The sequence below is a fragment of the Centroberyx gerrardi genome, chromosome 7 (assembly GCF_048128805.1).
Source record: "Centroberyx gerrardi isolate f3 chromosome 7, fCenGer3.hap1.cur.20231027, whole genome shotgun sequence".
In the NCBI taxonomy this organism is placed as follows: domain Eukaryota; kingdom Metazoa; phylum Chordata; class Actinopteri; order Beryciformes; family Berycidae; genus Centroberyx; species Centroberyx gerrardi.
In genome coordinates, this window is record NC_136003.1 from 9,801,319 (window position 1) to 9,817,870 (window position 16,552).

At 42.7% G+C, this 16,552-nt stretch overlaps 1 protein-coding gene across 4 annotated transcripts in view; it reads right to left on the reverse strand.

Moving 5' to 3' along the window:
* The window catches only part of card11 (caspase recruitment domain family, member 11), a 23,328-nt gene extending 7,076 nt beyond the window's left edge, over nt 1-16,252 (reverse strand). Inside the window, exons 1-18 of one of the 4 annotated variants that reach the window (XM_078284759.1) lie at nt 16,032-16,252; nt 14,412-14,547; nt 9,192-9,409; nt 8,228-8,365; nt 6,980-7,156; nt 5,587-5,735; nt 5,218-5,397; nt 4,318-4,464; nt 3,787-3,912; nt 3,389-3,583; nt 3,071-3,229; nt 2,898-2,973; nt 2,456-2,649; nt 1,284-1,390; nt 1,006-1,046; nt 557-680; nt 219-420; nt 1-100 (exon numbers count right to left, since the gene is read on the reverse strand). The exon at nt 1-100 is cut by the window's left edge and continues 27 nt beyond it. In XM_078284759.1, coding sequence (XP_078140885.1) covers nt 1-100; nt 219-420; nt 557-680; nt 1,006-1,046; nt 1,284-1,390; nt 2,456-2,649; nt 2,898-2,973; nt 3,071-3,229; nt 3,389-3,583; nt 3,787-3,912; nt 4,318-4,464; nt 5,218-5,397; nt 5,587-5,735; nt 6,980-7,156; nt 8,228-8,365; nt 9,192-9,399 — 2,323 coding nt within the window. In that variant the 5' untranslated portion in view covers nt 9,400-9,409; nt 14,412-14,547; nt 16,032-16,252. Of the gene's footprint in view, nt 101-218; nt 421-556; nt 681-1,005; nt 1,047-1,283; nt 1,391-2,455; nt 2,650-2,897; nt 2,974-3,070; nt 3,230-3,388; nt 3,584-3,786; nt 3,913-4,317; nt 4,465-5,217; nt 5,398-5,586; nt 5,736-6,979; nt 7,157-8,210; nt 8,366-9,191; nt 9,410-14,280; nt 14,303-14,411; nt 14,548-16,031 lie in introns of those variants that run through there. The other 3 variants (XM_071906400.2, XM_078284760.1, XM_078284761.1) reach the window with 3 other exon arrangements.
* Between the last annotated feature and the right edge of the window lie 300 nt (nt 16,253-16,552).

The following is a 16,552-nucleotide window of genomic DNA, read 5'->3' on the forward strand; positions in this document are numbered from 1 at the left end:
GGACCGGTCCAGAGCAGTGCTGCAACGTCCAATGGGCTTCTTCCTGAGTGCTGGTATCCAATGAAATGCTTTGGCTCTCTCCACGTATACACCCCTCCAGCTGGTCAGCCAATCACAGCGAAAGACACATTAAAGCATTCATGTACGTTCTCTATAGCTGGTGTGATATCTCCAATTTTGCTTAAACCCGCTTAAAGAGACATCACAGTGATACTCACCAATAGGAGGTGGTGGCCCTCTCGTAGCCCCGCCTTCTCAGCGCTGGAGCCTGATTGGACGGTGGAGATGAAGATGCCGCTGTCGTTGCCGCCGACCAGAGTGACGTCCCTCAGCAGGTGGTCTCCTAGCAACGACAGCTCCTGCACCGGCTTCAGGGAGGAGCTGACCCGAGAGAAGGAGGAGAGAGACGGACGGAATGGCCTGTGCGCACACACACACACACACACACACGCGCGATTACTCGCCATACTCCATGAAAAGGTCTTGCAAACATTTAATATACAAGAGTCTGTGTGTGTGTGTGTGTGTGTGTGTGTGTGTGTGTGTGTGTGTGTACCTCTCAAGAGAGAGCTTCCTAAAGATGTTGTTGACCTGCTCCAGGTCGTAAGAGTCCATCCCTTCTGACTGATGGGAGGAGGAAGAGGAGTGGACAGAGGGAGGACCCCGCTGCATCTCGTCCTCTGAGAGAGAGAGAAAGAAAGAGAGAGAGAGAGAGAGAGAGAGAGAGAGAGAGATGAGGGACTGAACAACAGGAAGTTGCAGTGGGGTTCAAAGTTGAACCTGAAACCACGGAGTTAAAACCAATACAAACACGTGCGGAGAGGTACAGAGAGAGAGAGAGAGAAACAGAGAGACAGAAATAGAAAGAATAGATAGAATAGAAAGACAGAGAGCAGAGAAATAAACACGGAGCGGCAGAGACAGCAGATAAATACAGACATTCTGATTAAACTCATCATCAGCGTGATTTTAGCCAGTGTGTAAAAAGCGTTTAGTATACTTTACCAAACTCCAATTCCATGTTGTCACTATCAAAGTCAGAGAGGCTGAAAGAGAGCAAACATCACAATATTTTAATAAAGCGAAGCCAGGGAATTAAACACAAAACAACCACAATCCACATAAAGAGATATAGCTGAAATGAGTTAATGTGGCACACAGCTCATCTATAGACCATCTGCACATGGCTGACTGATGGATCACTTTCACTGAAGTGGCGTCCTATAGATGGACACCACAGTGATATGCTGGCAGTTCTAACCCCACATGAGGCTCTGGGCTACCTGCGGGGGTGGAAGTCATGGTCCCTCTCCCTCTCCCTGCGGTACAGCGATGCCTTCTCTGGCGGCTCAGGCAGCGTGGACAGGATGCTGTCATTACGGCAACGCAGCTGGAGATGAAAAAAAGTGACGAAAAGAAGCAGTCGCTATGATAACAGACTAGTCAAGCAAAGTCGATAGGGATGGGACGATTCACGATTCAATACAACCACGATACGATGTAATAAATAAAACTTTAATGACAACAGTATGACTGTGCAGAATTATGTGCCAGGAGCCAGATATCTTTCTAGCGATGGCATTGGCTTGCTAAAATGTAAAAAACTATTTTAATATGTCATTACAAAGTGTAAATAATATTTGGATAGCTTGTGGCATTGTGATGGGCAAGTCGTCTCATTTGTGATTACTACAGCAGAATACAATATAGCTAATATTGCGATTAATTTTTGCCCCACGATACGTATTGTCACATTTTTGTATTGCGATATATTGAATTTCATCATATAGTCCCATCCCTAGAAGTCAAAGCAACTCAGTGCTTTACAAACATCAAAGAAACGTAAAAACAGTTGAAAGTAAGCATAACGAAGTAAATATAAAAAGTATATATCAGTATATTAGAAATTACAATAGCCTATAAAGTGTGACTAAAAGAATTTGAACACATGCAACAGCGAAAAGGTGTGTTTTTAAGTTGCAAATACAAATACATAGGTGTCAGGCCATTAAGAAATTTAAAAACCAATACAAAAGAGAGCTGATTGGGAGTGATTTTAAAATGAGTGTAATGCTCAGCCTTCTTAAAACTCATGTTGCTGTATTTTGAGTAATAGGCAACCAATCTTTTTTTTTTAGGAAGACCAAAGAACAAAGCATTACAGTAATCTAATCTGCTGGTAATACAAGCATGGCCTAGTTTCTCTACATCGGCCTGAGAGATAAAACCCTGTACTTTTGCAATAATTTTAGGTGACAGAAAGTAGATCTGGTGACATTGCTGACACCAGCTACGAAATTAAAGTCGGCATCCAGAATTGCCTCTACGTTTTTCTTTTAACCACCAGGTAGAAAGTCGAGATGCATTCCTTGTCCAGACATTTCTCCAAAACTGAGCCAAACCTGACCGAGATACAGTACAAGTAGCATGTATGTGTATATTGGAGGAGGCTCACCATGTTGGCCCTGTTGGACAGCTCCACCACAGTGACGGGCAGCGGGGAGGGGGAGGGGGAGGGGGAGGGGGAGAAGGGGGGAGCGGAGGGGAGCGGGTAGGTGGGCGACGCGACCGGGGAGGGAGGGAAGGCAGCGGTCATGTGTGAGTTTGACATGCGAACCTCCAGACAGTCTCCCCCATTGACTGACAAAGCTGGAAGTTAGAAACAGAGGTGCATAATGTCATTCTTCAAAAAACTGTATGGAACCAAAACCAAAACCTGGAAGTAAGGAGAATGTCAAAAATGTGCCTTGTTTATTCAGTCAGGATTCAATTCTATATTTTTTCCATCGATTACAGTATTTCAATTCTATATTTTTGCATGGACTAAGATAAATTCATATAGAAAATGCTCACTGGTGGAACATATGATTAAGCTGCTGTATATGACTGTGTGTTACCTGCAGGTGAAGCAGCCTCTGAGTTGACTGGCAGGTCCAGGACTCTGGGTGCAGAGACTGGAGACTTGACTCTGATCTGAAAGACACAAAACACTCATTTAGTTAGTATGAAAGTACATTGTATCTGTAGCATTGTCGTGTGTGTGTGTGTGTGTGTGTGGACGGGGGCTGACCCCTGCTGCTTTCAGGTTGGGCCTGCGTTTGAGGCGGGGCTCCTCGGGTAAGAACTTCTCCTCCGGCGACTCATCGCTGGAGCATTCTGATTGGCCCTGGACGGGTTTGAAATCCTCCCCCTGAGAGATGATGGTGGGGGGCAGGTCCCTCGGCAGACTCTATTATATGAGTTGGTGATACAGAGTCGCAAAATTGATTTATTATTATTTCATTTATTTACACAAATTATTAGTGAGAAAACAGAAATAAGTAAGGAATTTATAACATTTACATTTATAATACACAATAACCACATCCGCCCATCTGGTCTCTCTCACCTGGTCCAGAACAACGTCCTTGGACAGCCGTCTCAGGCGTGCCTCCAGGGTGACCAGCTTGGCCTCTTTGCGGACAATCTCGATGTGGAGTTCGTCGCTCCTCTCCTCCAGCTCTCGGATCTGCTTGCGGTATTTGTCCTTGTCCAGCAGGCTCTGGGAGAAGTGGTGCTGGGCCTCGTCTCTGGCCCGGAACGCCTGCAGCAGCGGGACGGCGGAGGGTAAGTAGCAACACACACGTACAAAGGCATATACATTGGAAACACGCACATATACATATAAACACACCCCACACACATAAACACACACATAATAAATCTGAATCGAAATGTGTGTGTGTGTGTGTGTGTGTGTTTGGTGTGCGTGTGTGTGTGTGTGTGTGTATGTCTCTGTGTTTTCACCTGGTCCCTCTCCTTCTCCACCTCCTCCAGCTGGACTGTGATGGTGTTCATGCGGTTGCGATACATCTCGCAGTCCTTCTGCAGCGTGGAGCACTTCAGCTCCAGGTCTTCCTTCTCCTCCAGGTACTGCACACACACACACACACACACACACACACACCAATGGAGTCATTTAGTAGGGTGGAGTTCATTAGAGAAAGAAAGACAGAGAGGGGAAGAGAAAGAGAAGAGAGAGCGAGAGAAAGTGTTAGAGAAGAAAGTTTGGGCTGGGATGGGGGGTTTCTGCTAAGGGTGTGTGTGTTTCATAGATGGTCTCATGGGCATTAGGCTTTCTGGTCTAGGGTTTGTGTTTCTTCAGGGTGTGTTTCTGTTTTTGTGTGGCTGTGCATACGCATGTACATGTTTGTGTTTTTATTTTAACCTTTATATATCCTGGGAAGTCCTCCAGTCACAAGCCCACTTCTCTAACCTCTAGACACCCCCTATGTGTAAGTATGTGTGTGTGTGTGTGTGTGTGTGTGTGTGTGTTACCTTGTCTCGCAGCTCCTCGGCCTGTCTGACTTCTTCGTGGAGGTTGTAGAGGCGGTTGACCAGGTCCTGTCTGTCCTCTAGCGCCTCCTGTCTGTCATGCTCCAGGATGTCCAGGATGGCCTTGTCTGAGGCAGGCAGTGGGCCAGGCTGGGCGTACACACACACACACACACACACACACACACACACACATTCAGCAGTCAATGTTAATGTCACTAAGAGACTGTAGGATTTTCATTAGGTCCTTGTTGAACTGTGCATGTCTGAAATGATGGTCGACGGCATGTAAGTTACTGCTCCTTCCGTGGCTATTTTTCACTGCAGATGCTTTGGAAGATTGCTTTTTCCATTTTACATTTCTCTAAAATTCAAACAGCTTGTGGAAGCATTTTGTTTTATTTCAAGTTCCCTAGCTTCCTGGTCAGGTAAGTTGTGTAATTTTACAGCATTAGATTGTCTGATTTAGGTTTTGCATATTGTTTGTTGGACTTCTTCATTGTAAGTGGACTTAAACCATTGTTGAGGATGTAACGTTACCGTTGTAGGCCTTGCTAACTATATGTTAGCAGCAGTTATTTGCCAAGACACTAACAGCTGGCAAGCATGTAACTTAAGATAAGACATGAGTACATAAAGTTTAGCAACAGGCAATAAATTACTTGACTTCCTTAAACTTGGCCTCATCTTTCTTCCCATTTTATTGAGAGAGAATTCAGGAATTCAGAGAGACTTCAAAAATTCAAACACTTGAATTACTTCCCCTTGATCTACATATCACATCTTCCAAAGACCATGTGCACTGCATGTAGAAATGTGCCCAACTTACATGTATGAACATGTGTGTGAACCTGTGTGTGTGTGCGTGTGTGTGTGTGTGTGTGTGTCTCAGCCAGGCCGTACCTGTATGATGGACTGCAGCTCCTGCAGCTTGATCTTGAGCACCTCGTTCTCTCGCTCCAGCTCAAAGATCTGCTCTCTCTTGGGCCGGTTCTCGATGTCGTTCTTCAGCTTCAGACTCTGCCTCCTCTCCATCTTACACTCCTCTTCCAACTTGTTCAGCCGGTGTTTCAGCTGGTCAATCTACACAGACAGAGAGGACACAGAGTGAACAGAGAGCAGGATACTGGCATGAAGCTGTGGATTTTAACAGGGAAATCCTGAAAGTTTGGATGCGTGCATGCATAAGTGTATATGTACAGGTTGTGGGTGCATGGTTTTGGACATGCATGCATGACGTGTGTGTTAATGCAGTGATGTGCCCATGCGTACCTCCAGCTGCAGGTCTCTGCTCCTCATCACAGCTATGTTCTTCTCCTCACTGAGCGTGGCGTACCTCATGGCCAGCTTGTAGTTCTCATCTTTCACTCTCAGCAGCTCGTCGCTGTAGCTGTTCCTCTCCTCTCTCATCTTATTACACCCTGGAGAACCATTCATTCAGTCATTTTCAGTCCCTCTACATGGTCAATGTCAAAGTCTTTTATGGTTTTCCCAGATTGTTAGATGATAATCAGCTGTCAGTTTTATCAATCATTGTGTAATGTCTAAAAGATTGTGTTACTAATGATGTACTACCTAGTTATAAATATGTATAATATGATGAGTAATATTTATAATTTAATTCATTAACTCAGATTTGTTAAGGTTTATAAATGCGCATGATTCTAAAGTGACACCGAAAATGGAAGCAAGTAAAAATTTCATTTCCTTGTTCTGCACTGGAACATTTTTGTGCCGATGTGATCGAGTTACAGGATGCTTTACATCTATAGTAAATAACTGATAACCACTATCAGGTGAAAATACAGCTGATAAAGGATTTGAGATTAGGTCTTAGCTCTAGAAAGGCAGTTGTACATTTCTTTGTTTAGCATTACTTAGATAACTTGATAGTGGTGTAATGTAAGTCTGAGATTAAGTGATCAAAATCTTTTTGGGTTTTTTTTGTTTGTTTTATTATTTCTTATGTAGGCCAGATCTTTTCTCTTAAAAGCAGAGTACCTAGCTGGCCAGCCCTATTTTCTAGCAACTTTTATTTTGTTCTGGCTATGAAAAACTCTACAAATGTGTGTTTGTCACATTTTAAGTATTGAAATGTTTCTAAAATATCATGAATTAATGGAGGTGACTTAATCAAGTTACTAATAGAATACTGCTTTTTCTCCACTAAAGCGTCTAGATTTGACACAAAAAATGCACTTTGAATCTTGTAAATCTTTCTGTCAGACTGACATAGCTGATTACAGTCACTGTTTCACAATTAAATGGCCGGCTACCAATTAGCTATTGAACAACTTCCTGATTTTAGAGTACAAGACAAATTATCATAAGTAGCTGAACTGAGCCAATCTAGAAGTTCAGAAAGAGGAACAAGTCACAAATTCATGTTTAGTCATCTTCAGACGAAAAATGTAGAAGGCAGATTTGTTTTGGACGGCAGGTTTTTGCACATTCATCATGACCAGGAAATTAGCACCACACTTGCCATGCCATCTATATCTTCTAGATCTGAGTGCACAGAGAAAGCATTGAAAGCGACAAACAGGACTGACCAGGGTTGAGTAGTATTTGCAAATTATTATTGGCACTTGTTTTAATGTGCTTGGAATACCAGCTGGGTGCGTTTTACCCACAATGACAACTCAAGCGTAATATATGGTTTTACTCTGTTGGAAGGCCTGCAGCTCCTGGTTGGCCAGCCGCAGCTTCTTGTGCTCGTCCTCCAGGGTGCAGTTCTTCCTGTTGAGCTCAGCCTGCTGGAGGGTCTTGGCCTGGGACTGCTGCTGCAGTTTCATCACCTCGTTCATCAGGAACTGGGTCAGACCCTCGTGACCCTCCTCCACTGCAGAGGGGAGGCAGTGGGTAGAGATAGAGAGAGGGGAAAGGAGGAGGATGGCAAGGAGGACAGTTAATACACCATTAACAGGACTGTAGGATAAGTCTTACATAACCCAAAGCAGCTGAACAAGATGGATGGAAAGTCGGGTTAGACCCATATATCAGTTGTGTTGATATATCAAGCTGATATCTGCCTTTTATTAAATATTGGATATCATGTTGTCCACCACCAATATGATGAATGTTCCTCCCTGACCACAGCTACATAAAAACAGGCAATGAAACTTTATTTTATTTGCACTTTTTTCATTTGTTTAATAACTTAACTTAACTTAAGTCTTCATTAAAAGGCAGTAATGTATCCCACAGTTTCTAATATCACTCAATAAGTGGGGTGGGTCACCCTGCAATATTATTCAGTTTTCATAATTTTGTTTTCAAATAATGGCTCGTTTTAGTTAAAAGGGTTTTTATTGAATGAATTTTAAGACTAAGTCCTGACAGGCAGAACAGCCACAATACTGGACCCTGATTGGTCGACAACAGCAGCTCCTCTAATTCAAATGAGGTAAACCTGCTAAATGGAGGAACTGATTGGATGGATTTCAGTAATTCTATAGCGAGGGAGCCAATCAGGACCAAGTCCTGTTGTGATGCGTTCCCTGGAGCTAGTGTGACACTGCCCGTAAAAAAGGATGGATTCTTGAAAATGCAACAAAATCAAATATGAACAATTTCTTCATTAATCATCTTTGATCATAAATGTATATAGAGGAAAATAGGCCTGTAATGGGGCTCCTTAAGGATCTAACCCAAAAGAATACTGTTTCAGATGCTTTTCCACCCTGACAAGAATAAAATGGGGGAAACACTGAATCCTTGTAATTGTTTGGCAAACAGCTAAATTTAAAGGTATTGAATATCAGCACCTTCAATCCATAGATATCAGTATCAGCCTTCAAAACCCTCTATCAGTCTAACCCTAATGGAAAGTGTGTAGGTGGGTCTTTGCACTCGCTCATATGTTTGCATACGCGTGTGTGTGTTTGCATCCAAACCTGTGTGTGCGTCTCACCTACGATGGTGGAGAAGCGGCGTGTGGGCTCCTTCCCGGTGACCAGCTTGTAGAGGTCGGGGTAGTAGAACTCCAGGCTCTCCAGAAAAACCACGTACCCGCGCTCTCCTTTAGTGTGGAGGATGTCGAGGAGACGGCCTGACAGAGGATTGATTAACATGCATTCAGCAACACACAAAACCACAAAACCACACACGCGTTATAGATACATTCGGGTATGATTCCTGTTCTTTTCTGTGATACTCGCTGAATGAATCTGTGACATGCTTCTCAATTCATGGACTAATCATGCTAAATCTGAAGTGAGGAACACTGTGGCCTCTGTGTAGGAATGAGTTCGCCCAAAATTATGAAGAAATAGAAATGTTGTGGTTGCCTCTCTGACGTAATCACAATTAAACTTCCTATAGTTGACATTTGGCTTGCACACTGCCAGAAAAAAAAAGGCACAGAGTTGTTACATGACTCTTTTAACAATAGTGCTGAATTGGCCTTTGTGTGACCAGAAAACCATTAATATGATATATCAAAATTCAATATATATCCAATAAAAAATACGTATGGTGGGGCAGAAAAATGAATCATGATATTAGCTCCATTTTATTCTGCTGTAGTAATCACAAATGAGACGGCTTGACCATAACAATTTCACAAGCTCTCCATCCAAATTATATTATTTGCACTTTGTAATGACATTTTAAAATTGTTGTTTACATTCTAGCAAGCCAATAGATACATTTGTGGCTCAGAAGTAAACATAATTTTGCACAGTCATACTTTGTTGTCATTGAACTTTTTTGATTTATTACTTAACTCATTTATTACATCGTATCGTGGTTGTATCGAATCGTGAACCACACTTTGATATGCATATCATCCCATCCCTAACATAAACACACACACACGCACACACACACACACACACACACACACACACACACACACACACACTCCCTCCTCCTACTTGTGCGGTTGACTTTCGAGACCAGCAGCATGGAGTTGAGGATCTCATCCTCGTCCTGCTCGTCCAGGACTTTACACTGGCGGAGGTAGGGGGTGAGCTTGGCCGGGGAGATGGAGCGGCTCAGTTCGTAGCGCTTGCACTCCACCTTCTCCCACAGCGCCTCCACGTCGTCGGACATCCCGGACGTCCCACCACATCCGTTCTCCATCTCCTACACCCTGAGAAACAGCAGATCAAGGGCAAAAAGGGCCAACATTTTGGATTTGATTTGATTTACTGGGTGACTTGAGAGATACGTTAAGTATAAATAAAATCATTGGCTATGTCTATACAGTCAGAATTACTGCCAATCCAATATTTTACTTTAATTTATGCCATTTTGTATCCCCACCCTCAGATACTCATTCAGATACTCAGATGAACCCACTACTTCATCTACATCTACTTCAGTTAGTGTTTCCCTACATTTCCCATAATGCCTTTCACCAACCTCCTAGAGAATGTGCCTGATCTTGTTGCTTTCAATCAAAAAGTGAGTGTATGAGCATATAAATATAGTTACAGCTTGCCAAATAGTTTGTGAACATTGGAGCGTGTCTAAGATCGCAGCCACTCAAAACACGTCTTGTGGCTGCATTGCATTCTGGTCTATTGAGGCTACTACTGACACTACTGCCCTAATAAATCATTCGGATTGTGTAGTTGAGTGCTGGTTTTTCTTAGGAGCCTATTGAGGCTACTATTGTAGAAATTGGTCTCTCTCCTCTTCTATGATGGATTTCTCCCTGTATGATTGTTTAATGTCGGTGCAAAATGGTGAGTCTAGAAAGAAGCTCTTGCTTTTTGATTCTGAGGGACTGACACCAAAATCATTGATGTTTTATATTATATTCTATTAGATTAGATTAGATTAGATTAGATTAGATTAGATTAGATTAGCTGTTTTTACAGTGTTAAAGTGTTTTTTTCCTTTAAGTGAGAGCTCAGATAGTTAAAATATAGGTATCATGGTAGCAGCGGTCAGACCCAGACCCAGAAACCACATACATAAATTGTCTGTGTGAGGTCCTATAAATAAGAAGCAGACTGATGATGCAACCAGCAGCTATGCTTGCATTCATGCACAGATATACACACAGAGCCACTTCCAGCAGAGCAAGCCGATCCATTCAAGCACAATAGAATAGAATAGAATAGAATAGAATAGAATAGAATAGAATAGAATAACTAACAATCCTTCAATGGTAAGATCAAACTTTTAACCTGATATGCTATTTCCCTTTATAATAACGATACATCTCTCATAAGGAACCATCTGAGGCTTCATAAAACATGCGTTAGGGTCCCAACTCCACTTCCTCTTTTCCCCTTATAAACACATAAACATTTACCCACTCTCTCCCTCTCCACACTGCCAGCGCTTTCCTCCTCTGCTCACACAAACTATCTCTCTTTGCATTTTCCCTCTCCTCCCCTTCTATAACTTTTCCACCGCCGTCTGCCTTTCCACTCTCCCTATCTTCCTCTCACTCCCACCTGACTTCCTCTCTCCAGCTCTTTGCCTCTCTCACACACACACACACACACACACACACACACACTGTCCCTGCATCTCTGCGCCATTTGCATACTCTGGCCGGTGGGCGCTGTCCCATAATCCTGCTTTGTGACTTTGAGCCCACAGCTAGGCAAATTAAGGCTATCTGATGCTATTGCACACATAAACACACACACTCACACAAACTTTTGCATAAAACTGTCATCCAGTATGACAAAATTCCAGTATGAGAAGGTAAATGTAGACCGACAAAGGCATGGACTCTATTATCAGATAAAGAGTGGGCCAAGCAGGCAAAGCTGAAAGATAAATCTGTCAATTTTATTATGATGGGCGTCTTTCAGATTTCTTATCAGTCAGTGAATGCCTCTGATCTTGCACTCGATTTCAGCTTCTTTCAGTGACTTTCTGAATTTGATTGATATACTTAGGCTTATATTGTGGCTCTGGGCCCAAATACATCTCTGAAATGCTTGTGCCATATGAACCTTCTAGGACCCTTAGGACATCTGGGGCTGGCCTACTAGCGTTTTGTTATCATGCAACATAGACCTGGAATAACCTCCCAGATGATATTAGACAAGCCCCGACTCTGACCACTTTTAAGTCAAAGCTTAAAACTTTTCTATTTTACACTGCCTACTCTACCCTGTAATGGCTAAAAACGTATCTTTTCAGCTTAGCTTTTAAATAGCCTTCATTTTAACTGTTTCTGCTCAGGATTCCAACAGAGCTGACACGGGCAAGTACGAATTTTCATTGGTCTTGTCCGGGTAATGCTTACTTGCGCATGAGTGAACACTATACTGTATGTGGGGGGGACAGAGCTTTACCCTGTATGATTCTCATCCATCTGTGGATAGTGAGGTTTTTGACCAAGAGGAGAATCTATGATTCTCGTCTGCCTTAGGCAGTGAGATCTGACATAAATATCAGATCAAGAGTAGAATCAGGAAGGACAGGGGATAAGAAATTCATTCCCTCTCATCGTGCATTGGACTGCCTTTGACTTGGGATGGAGAGTCGACTCCAAAAGAATCAATTCCCGATTCCGTCACGTCGATTTTGAGAATCGATTCTACTAATAAACGGAATTGGAGTCGACTCCTGTTGCAATCTCAACTCCAAAATCTGGAATCAAAGAAACTTGTTTTGAATTCATTCTGATTTAGGCCTATCTATACTAATCTGTGTTCGACTGCCTTGGTCTGATCCATTTCACAACAAATGGGGAGTGGGGAGGGAGAAATTCAAGGCTCATGGGTAGAATGCCAACCACCATAAAACTTTTTGATTTTCATTTTGAATCGGAATCATTTAGAATCGGTTCCATCAATTCAATTACACGGAGTCGGAGTCAGAATCGGTCAGAATCGACTCTTAAAAATGTGGAATCGTCTCTGCGGCATCTCACAAGCTTTTGAATTTGCACCATTTGCACACATCGCACATAGAAAAGGTTCAAACACTTTGGCACCAAATTTCTACAAAAAAAACGCAATGACGAGGGGAAAACTGTGAAAATCGCAGAGGAAGTATAGTCACATGCATGTGAGGCGTTCATGCAAACACCGAGTCCGCTTTGCTCTGAGGACCAAACAGGTCAAAGCACACAGGGAAATTACAAGTCATGACACTGCTGCCTGAGAACAACACTCTGACAGCTGGGTGAAAAACGTCCGGAAAATATACGCGACCGTTTCCCACACTCTGACCCGCAGACGTTCGATGAGCAGGGTCAATGAAAAGTTACTTTCGAACGCAGTGTGACAGACACATCGCACCCTCTGACACTTGAAGGTATTTGTGTCTACAGCGACAAAGTGTATAAATATACAGTCACAGATACACAGTCACTGCAGCATACCAAACCACAAGCACCCAGACCAACACAAACCTATGCACACACACACACACATTCACGCAGACCCCTTCAGTAACCACACACATTTCCTCTTCTCTCTTCTGTTATTTTGGAGTTCATTACCGAGAAAGCTTGTCCTTGCTTCCTCCTTTTCAAACCAGATGTGAGTATGAACTCTCTTCCTCTATTCTCTTCTCCACCGTCTTTCGCGCTCTTGATAGTATTGTGGTCAGAGGAGCAGTCCCTCAATGGATTTTGGCAGAACAGCGTGTGTGTGTGTGTGTGTATTCCCGTGAGTGTGTGTGTGTGTGTGTGTGTGTGTGTGTGTGTGTGTGTGTGATTGTGCGTGCGCTCACACTAAACCCTTTGGTGTCCTGATTTTAGAGCAACCAACCACAAACTAAAGAGCAACCGTACACTCTGCAGCAAATATCTTATACTCTCACTCTCTCTCTCTCTCTCTCTCTCTGTCTCTCTTTCGCACTCTGTCTCTCTGTCACACACACACACATAAACACACAGCCATGCACTGTCTCGTGGGACACCTGCGTGAGAACAACGCTGCTGTGAGCAGAATGGGTCTTTGTTTGATTGGAGACAAAAACGCTGGATCTCATTTTGATTTATTATCTTTGGTTAAGAGCGTTAGCTGAGCGCCTTCAGTGTCATGTTCTGTCATGTAAATGTGAGCGGACTAATGCTCTTGCTGTTTGACAAATGTCCTCTTCCTGTGACTGCAGTGGTTTGAGCCAGTCACATTTCTCTCTCCTCGCTTTTGTCACTTCAATTGACTGTCTGAAAAATCATCAAATATCCACTATTTGGGGAAAAAAAATAATGACACGCTCTCGTAGACAGTGATTGCAGACACGAAAGTAAAAGTCAACAGGCAATATTACTGATGTCATTAGTAATCTTAAGACCAATGCTTTAAAAAGAGGAACATTTTTTTGGACACACTTATTTGCATGTGTTCTAAATGCGGAGAAAAGAATATCAGTGTGTTGTTTTATTCCAGAATGAAAATATTACGAAATGAAAGCCTTCAAAAGAACTCCAACTGCATGTTCTACTATGGATACACACAACTGCTTATGACACACACAAACTACAATGCCAAACGTGAATAGACTTGCAAAATATGCAATATGAGCCCAATTCAGTAAATTGTATTCTGCAGACTCAATTGTGAAATCTACATCAAATCTAGTATAGAGTATGAGTGAGTGACTGACTGACTGAGATCTTTCAAACCAGAATTATCTTTATAATGCATGCAATACTTTTGTCAGTGATGACAAGAAATATAAAACGGTGTATCAAATTCACTGAAGTGATGATTTAAAAATTCCAACGTGAAAATGTAGACATGGGAAACGTTTTGCTTCTCACGGTGTAAAATTGAACACATTTTAGCTCCGTTCCCACACACACTTATTTGTATCAGAAGCAAGACAAACAGACAAACAATATGCAATATTCATATGTGCTGGCCAGTGATGTGAAATCATGCCTTAATGAAGTCCAGCCAGAGGCCAACTGACCTGAAGTTTCCTCTTAGTCCTATTCTATTCTATTCTATTCTATTCTATTCTATTCAGAAGTTTCACTTATGTTTGGCAGGGTCTAATCAACTTTAATGTTTGAATAGGCTAGAAAAATAATACCTCCTTCCTTGTAGACGTTTTCCCTCAATGTTACACAATTCAAACAATGAGAGTGAGGAAAAGTTATTGAGACAATTCAGATGCAGCAGCAGGGTCCACTGACCCTATAGCAGGTCTATGCCCAGGCTTACTGTCGCTGTGCCGGACTGGGATTGGCTGGCTGGCTGGCAGATGGGCAGATATGATTGGTTCAGGTGTACGGGCCATCATAAAGGCTCCATTGTCCAGCAGAATAGCTGAAGCCTATAGGAATTTGATATCTGGGCTCTGTCCACGGAGAGGGGAACGAGAGACAGAGGTGCAGAGAGGTGAGAGGGTGAGAGAGGGTGAGAGGGAGGGGGAGAGAGAGAGAGAGAGAGAGAGAGAGAGAGAGAGAGATCCAGCTGCTCCAAAGGCAGCTATGTGCAGTTTGCACAATTTGAATGATTTTAAAAAAGAAGAAGAAATTCAGCTACTCTCGGAGGCCGGTGGATACAGAACCGTCTTTACTAGTATAGAAAAACAAAAGCGTTTTGGCAAAAATCGTCAAACCCTGATGGTTTTTCTATCAGCCTCCAAGAGTAGCTGAATTTCTTCTTCATTTCTAGCTTTTTCTAGTTCATGCACATTGGTTGTAAGGCAAGGTAGCGACAGTTTATTCTTCTTTCTTGTGCATAATATTTAAAAGGAAAGGCTCAAGGGGCTGAAGCTGCTGATTTTCCTTCAAATCTATTTATTGACAGAGAGGTGCATGAGGTGCAGGAAATAACATTTAAAAAGACAATTAGTCATTCATGCCACATTGACCGCAGAACAATGACTAGTAATAGCAATGAATAGGCCTAAGCAGAATAACAATTGTGTTCAATGTCTGCAGATGTAGTGGTTGAGGCTGATGTCCATTCATTAATATTAATACCATTACAGTGTTATCATGCTATTACAATCACATCTCATGTATGTATGTAAGTATGTATGCATCTCTCTCTCTCTCTCTCTCTCTCTCTCTCTCTCTCTCTCTCTCTCTCTCTCTCTCTCTCTGTCTCTCTCTCTCTCTTTCTCTCTCTCACTGGATCCCATTGTCTGGTATTGGCGTCCAGAACATTTTGATAATGCCAGATAACGACCCGATGATAGAGGTCAGGCTATTGGATTACCCAGCGTCTAATTATCAATTTACCAAGCCACAGGAATGTCAGATATGGCAAAGGCGCTTCATAAACTTCATAAACTTCATAAACTACAGCAAATAGAAATAAACAGCAGTCAGCTTATCAAACAGGCGTGTAAACAGCGAGGATGCAGTGGAAGGTAAAGTCACCTAAACTCGGCTTTTCATTTGCTGAATAGAGTTATGTGCACTTATGGGCTGGCATTAATCTTTCTTATATAAATTCATAAGTAAGCAGATGCAAACTGATGTAGCCTATGCAAGTAAGGAATAAAAAACATGAATTAACCCTTTTCGGGAAATAGCCTATAATTGATTTGTGTTTGATTTAATGATAATCACCGACTGCAGGTCATAGTTTACCCATGATTTACACCACATCACTATTAAACGGGCTATTTTCCCGACGCAAAACATTGTGATTGTGACTGAAGATCTGTATCACCGGTGCGGTGAAATGAGAAGATAAAGTTGCGAGGTGATAATGACTTGTCATTTTTTCCACTCAGATCGGCGCACGTTTAAATGTCAATTCTTCACATTTCTATAGATCAGCTCCCTAAGCGTGGATAAGGACATTTATTAGGTTTAGTTTGCCTACCTGAGATGCGGCGGGTTAGTTTGAAGAGTCGGAGGGAAATCAGGTTTGGCCGAGGCGTGGTAGCCTGTTTGCTTTTGCTGTTTGGTTTTGCTGTTTGTTTGTTTTTATCCAAAGAAGCCGGTTGTTGAACTTGAAAACTCGTAGGTGATCAAGTTGTCTCCATGATCCAGAAGAGAAATAACGTTCATGTAGAAGTTGGAGAGTGCATGCGAGCTGTGGCCCCGACTCACACACTGAGAGAGAGAGAGAGAGAGAGAGAGAGAGAGAGAGAGGAGAGAGAGAGAGAGAGAGAGAGAGAGAGAGAGAGAGAGAGAGAGAGAGAGAGAGAGAGAGAGAGAGAGAGAGAGAGAGCGGAGGCGGACGGTGTGAGGGAGAATGGAAATAACAAGTGCATTGCAGCGGGGTGTGCCGAGACAGAGGAGGAGCGCAACTTCTGCAGCCTCTGTAACCTCTGTCTGGGTTTCTGTCTCTGACTGGCAGTTTGTGCACTAAGTCTACCTTTGCCTGATTAAATAGCATTG